Source organism: Vicia villosa, linkage group LG3 (assembly GCF_029867415.1).
Source record: "Vicia villosa cultivar HV-30 ecotype Madison, WI linkage group LG3, Vvil1.0, whole genome shotgun sequence".
In the NCBI taxonomy this organism is placed as follows: domain Eukaryota; kingdom Viridiplantae; phylum Streptophyta; class Magnoliopsida; order Fabales; family Fabaceae; genus Vicia; species Vicia villosa.
The window spans coordinates 42,214,759-42,221,252 of NC_081182.1; the positions used below are offsets into that span (position 1 = coordinate 42,214,759).

General features: G+C 33.7%; 1 protein-coding gene across 2 annotated transcripts; it reads right to left on the reverse strand.

Annotated features, from left to right (window-relative positions):
• Nucleotides 1-2,263: 2,263 nt before the first annotated feature.
• On the reverse strand, nt 2,264-6,180 carry LOC131661151 (uncharacterized). Of its 2 annotated transcripts, none has more exons than XM_058930583.1 (8): nt 6,020-6,180; nt 5,785-5,907; nt 5,498-5,667; nt 5,318-5,392; nt 4,803-4,864; nt 4,641-4,706; nt 2,843-3,019; nt 2,264-2,555 (listed from the first exon to the last, which is right to left on the reverse strand). In XM_058930583.1, exons 2-8 carry the CDS (start codon nt 5,905-5,907, stop codon nt 2,494-2,496), a joined length of 735 nt encoding a protein of 244 aa, XP_058786566.1. In that variant the 5' UTR covers nt 6,020-6,180; the 3' UTR covers nt 2,264-2,493. The 2 variants fall into 2 exon arrangements, with proteins under 2 accessions (XP_058786566.1, XP_058786565.1); XM_058930582.1 differs by having other exon boundaries at nt 4,641-4,709; nt 6,020-6,179.
• Nucleotides 6,181-6,494: the final 314 nt, after the last annotated feature.

Genomic DNA, 6,494 nt, shown 5'->3' on the forward strand with positions numbered 1-6,494 from the left:
GCTCACAAAGTTCTCTAAATGTATAAATAATCCATTGTACTTCTGTCCTTTAAACTAACGGAATTGTACTTTCTCTTTTAGAGACACTTCTCTTTTAATGCTATAGACAATCTATTATGAAAGATTTTATTGTTGATCTTTTAGACCTACTCATATTTGTTTTATTTCTGAAAGGCTTTTACTTTCCTAAGTCAAGATTTGGGGCCAATTTACTTCAAAAATGCTAAACTAAGCACATTCCATTAATATCTTAACTTACATCAACTAAAAGGCTTTTACTTTACTCACTCAAGATTTGAGACCAATTTACTTCAAAAATGCTAAACTAAGCACCTTTCATTAATATCTTAACTTGCATCAATTTAAGAAGTTCCTGTAGCAGATGTTTATATAAACTATTTTTGATAAAAATAATAATTGGCTAATAAGCTAAGAGATAGTTTATAACTTATAACTGATGATCAATAATTTATAACTAATATTTGATAATTTAATTGAAGTGTTTGATAACTGATAAATGTTAAATGACATAATTATTTAATATTCTTTACATTTAATACATATTTTAAATTTAAACAAATTTTAAAAAGTAAAAGTGGATGTTGGTTAAAAAAGTAAGGGTAAAAGTGGGAAAAAATGATAAGCTATAAATTAAAAGCTATTTAACTTTAAGGCTCAAAATTTAGACACAAAAAAAATGGATTTTGACCACACCCGCCCTATTGTGAGTTTACGGATTCCATTACACTGTGGTTAGGGTTTATAAATGAGATTCTAAACATTGTTCTAACCCTGTTGTGAGTCTACGAATTCCATTACACGGTGGTTAGGGTTTAGAAATGAGATTCCAAACATTGTTCTAAACTTCATCAGCTGAGCTTCTTGCGAATCGTTGGCGACTTGCCGTAATCTATTCTAAACTTTTGTTTCTTAGGTAAGCTCTAATTCTACCGGTTGCGAATCGTTGTAAAATCAAACTTTATCTTCAGATTCTATTCATCTCTTTCTGTAACAGACATGACTATTGATAATGATAAAGAAGTCAATGTTTCTGATGCTTCATTTTTCATTGCCATAGACAAAAATCAAAAATCAAATAACTTTGAGCATTAATAAATTTATGTATTGATTCAGTTAGTAAATTTATGTAAAATGGACTTAGTGTTATAGACTTAGTGTTGTTCAGTAAGTAAATCTATGTATTGATTCAGTAAGTAAATTTATGTAAAATGGACTTAGTGGTATTCAGTAAGTAAATTTTCAAAATTTACCAAAAAGTATTAAAGTATCCTATTAATCTAAGTCAAGTAAGCTCAATTCTGTAACTTAGCAATAGCAATGAAGTAGTCAAAATGTTTGTGTTATTTTGATTGTTGCTGATATAATTTTCTCTTTGAGAAATCTTTTTTGAAGAACGATCCAAAGGTATTTCAAATAGACGGTTGATGGTTGAACTGAATTTTAATGGTTGAAACTTTGATGCCTACCTACTGTTGTGGAAATGTAATTTATGTATTGATTTATGTATTGCATTGCTTACTTTAATGAACTGTTGAAAGTAAAATTTATGTGGTTTTCAAGATTTAAGCACTATTATTGCCTAATTGAAACTTGAATGCATACTGTTGCCTAATCGCCTACTGTTGTGTTGTGGGTTTGGAAGATTCTAGCACTACTAGTGCTGTCTAATTTATTGTCTTTGTAAGATTATAAATTATATACAATAAAACTATTTATAAGCTGTTATTATGAACAGGTAAACAATTAACACATTATATATAATAAAAGTCTTGTAAAAAACCGAATCATTTGAGCCAATCCAAACCTCAATGGTTTGGTTTGATTTTTTTTTAAAGTCAACCGAATCAAACCGAACCGCATGTTTTTTCTCTTGCGGTTCAGATGATTTTAAACGTTAAAACCGTCCAAACCGCACTGCGAACACCCCTACCAAATACCAATAAGAGCCATAGTCAATTAGGCATTGAGGCTCGATATTCCTAGAGGCATGCTCGGTTTTCTATTTTCAATTATATAACGAATAGATTAAAGGGAACATTAAGTATCATATACTGTGCTGACCATAATAGTCACAAGTATCAATCCTATGTTTGTATAATCCTATGTTGCAGAGACTAACTAGGCTACAAAAATGTGATATTCCTCTGTTTTTATAATCCTAGGCTACAAAAATGAGACTCGAACATGTATTGTTTGTTACTCTTATATGACGTAGAAATGAGACGTTAACTACAGTGCAAGCTCAGAAAAACTCAAGGCAGTAATGCCTATATAAGAAAAATTAACAAATTTGATTTTTTTTTTCCAAAGTCTAAACAAAAGAGATATATCTAACTCAACCTGTCGAACATAAAATTCTAGATGTTACAAGATAGAACTACAAAACCAAAACTGCAGGAACATAGCCGCAAACACGGAAGGACTCGAATAATACCAAATAGAATCAACAACACCGAGGCAATCCTCTTCTAACTAAGCAGCTGCTCCACGTCCAGCATCACGACCACGTCCACGGCCTCTTCCCCTTCCCCGACCTGCCAATAATTATAAAAATACTACACCATAAGCTTAAATTTTAGTTCAAAAGACAACACTACATATTATTGCAAATTTTATAACTGGGCAAAGAAGACTGATAACTAAAACTAGAGAAAAAAATAGGTGAATTCATATTAAGTAGTAATTTTCTTCTGTCTCTTTATTAGGAAGCATCATGTTATGCAAATAGCACTCAGCAAAATATTAGACTGAACTAGCACATAACTGGTATCGAATTTCATATGATATTACAATTAATAAATTTGTGCCCTCGCATGCTTACCACGTGGTGCAGGTGGTGCATCATATTCACCATTGTCATAATACCCAACCGGCTGGGCACCATAGCCGCGTCCTCGTCCCTGGAAAGCACGACCCCATGCACGGCCACGTCCTCTGCCACCATAGCCACGTCCGCCATCCCAACCATCACCATATTCCATACCCCCATTGTAGATTCCTACAAAGAATTAATTATGTAGTAATCAGGAAAAAAAATTATATTAAAAGAAACATTAAAAAGGTTTAGAGAAAGATCATTCTATAATCTATAATACTGCGTCATATTGAAAAACTACTTATTAAACAGAATCTTTGATTGAGATATTATCTTATTTTCTTATAAGTAAATATTCCCAACTTCCTTGCATATATACTTGATGTAGTTAGTTAGATGTAGGCCGTTCAGCACCAAAGCTCATCTCTATAATAACTATTTAATTTCCTTTCTACAATTTTCATTAAAAATACGACATGTTGATAGCTAAACTCTCAAGCTATTCAGCACCAAAACCTTATTCTCAAGTTGGCATCAAAGCTCAGTCCAGTATCATTGATACTAGCAGTCACGGCGAGCCCCTCAACAGAACTGCAGTAGACAGTTTTATCGTTCTTCAAAGCACAGCTGTCAAAAGCTAGCAGGTCCGTTACCGTGTGAAGGATCCAACCTCCCCGCAGCCTGAACAACTCGAATCCAACATTTTCAAGTTAAAGATCTAGGGCAGCTGCCGTGTGAAGGATCCAACCACCCCGCAGCCTGAACAACTCTAGTCCAACATTTTCAAGTTAAAGATCTAGGGCAGCTGCATTTACCTCGGTATTGAGGTAACCTAATCAAAGGCAGGAGTTGCCTTTTCTCTAGAGAAAGTATACTATCAATATCTTAGAGGAAATCAGTATGTTTGATTGCATACATAATGATATTACTAAAGATCCGAATGTCAAACTACAACCTAATCAAGGAGTCCTTTTCAAATCTAGAAAGGTACAAGAGGTTAATAAGGGAAGCTGAATTATTTGATCATGATGTAATCAGATATTTTCGTAAGCAGTTAGCATTGGTGGTCAATTCCTGAAATCTCCTTCTGATAGCCATTAGGATGCAGTGATTAGAATTGAGATACATTAAAGGAGCCACCAGTAAAGGATTTGTTTGCACATACATAAGCAATCCTGATACTGCTGCACATGTATATATATTGGGCAGGTTGTCTATCTAATAGATGGCCACTCCATATCTAGATTTTATGGTCTTATATGAGACACTTTTGAAAATTAAGCACTAGAAGTCCCATTTGCGATAACCAAGTTGTCCTACATATTGCCTCTAATTCATTTTTTCATGAGCAAACTAAGAATATTGAAATCAATTGTCATTTTATCAGTGAGAAGTTTGTGTCTAGATAAATTGCAACATCTTTTGTTGGTTCTAATGATCAATTAACAAATATTCTCACAAAATCTCTTCGAGGGTCATAGATAGTTTGCAATTGACAAGCTTTGAAGCATACAATTAATATGATCAAGCTTGAGTGAGAGTGTTGAGATATTACATAATAAATGGAATACTTGATTGAGATATTATTATCCATATTTTCTTCTATGTAAATATTTTCTATTTCCTTGTGTATATGTCTGATGTAATTAGTTAGGTATATGTCAGGTTTAATCCCTATAATCAGGGGATTTCTTTGAACAAATTTTGAGAGTTAATCTCTTACACTACTCAGCACCAAAACCTTATACTCAACTCAAACCATACAATTATAGTTAAATAAGCAAAACAAGGTACTGAGCAATACCTCTACCTCTGCCCCTTCCCCTTCCCCTTCCACGACCACGCCCCCTTCCACGCATCCTTGGTGAGCCTTCTGTATCAAAATTTATAGCTAAAATTTACACATGCCATAATAATTACAGCTTTTCATTCTTTTAAAATATCTAAGAAAAGATTATGAATTCACCTCCTTCCTCTTCATATTCATTCAAAGGTTTTACTTGATCAGCCGGTATAGGAGGTTGATATCTGCATGAAGAAAAACAATTAAGAACTTGCCACAGAGAATACATTTAAAGAAATAGCAAAATAATATTCCAAACATAGTGTGAAAGACAGCCAGATTTGTATAAAATATAAATGATGGCTGAACATTAATACTTAAAGAATTGAACATTTAATATAATCCGTTAATTAGAAAAGATGAAAATTAAAAGTACTATCAGAAACTAGAAACTAGAAACTGATAGACTACTAGGTTAATGAAAACAAACCCTTCCATCAATCTACATTGAAGCCAGGTAACAATAAGTACAGCAGCACGGCACATGTAGTATTACCACACTACCAGAAGTCTAGGGATCTAACTTGCTATGAAGCATTGACACAACTCAAGTAGTTTAAATAAAAATATGTAAGCTTATTAAAAGACAAAGCATCTGACAAAATAATTTAGAGCTACAATATAATGGAAGTCCTTACCCTGTTGAGGACGTATCCAGCTCTTTCTTCGACAACGTAATTGTGATCATTGAAACATGTCTCGTAGTTTCCAAACTGTGCAAGCAAATCACAAAACACGAAACAAAAACAATCACACCCATGCATACATAAATCATTCATTAAATTAGCATAACGGAAACAAACAACAGCTAGCCATACGGAAGAAGGCCTTCTTCAAGCGGCTCCCAAGTATCGGTTATATCGGTCGATCCAATAACTGTGTTCTGATGCAGACCAACAATCCTTCTCTTTATTAGCTCAGTAATCGTTACAGTCTTATTAATTGCACGTCCCATTGCTTTCAGAACGATTTCATCAGTTCCTTTCTCCTACACAAAACACATGCAGTGCAAAATTCAACCAAAATTAAACACTATCGATAATAAATCCTACCAAAAGTACTTCAATCAAGAACAAGAAAAAGAATGCATAAAGTTATAACTAACCTGAAAGAGAGTTGTAGCATAGGTGATATAGTTCCTCATCCGTCCTTGAGTAGTAATGCGGATCTCATTTTCGTTAATTGGAGTATCTGCTTTCGGCTTCTCCACCCTCTGGTATCTATCCATCTGAACACAAGAACAAATATCAATTAATCAGAGATATTGAATCGAATCGAAGCATTAATTGAAGAATCTAGGGTTTATAATATCAGAGAGAGAAAGAGAAAGAGAGAGATACCGTTTGTGTTGTGCGTGAGTGAGATGGAAGCGAGGGTTGGGTTGGTGGCTACGGGGCGAATGTGTCAATGTTATTATGAGTTTGGGGATATGGATGTTATTTGTGGTTTCGATTTCAGGCCGAGAGCGAGAGAAAAAGTTACAGTCAGGGATTGGAATGTGTATGTATGGAAAAAAAGGCCCAAGCAGAGTGAAAAGCCTGATGCGGTCATATCGCCGGTTAGATCGCTAAACTCATCTGGACCATTCCTGTCCTAACAATTACCCATTGGGCTTTTATGGCCTAGCCCACTTATTAAAAATTAATATTACAATTTCTTTTTTTATAAATTCTAAAAATAAAAATAAATAACAGTTTATCTTTACTTTTCTCCAATATAATACAGTACATGTGTATTTGGTTATGCAGTGATTTTACGACTTTTGTCTTTTACATTGTATTAAACGTCTATTTAGCATATAATTAAATTTGTTCA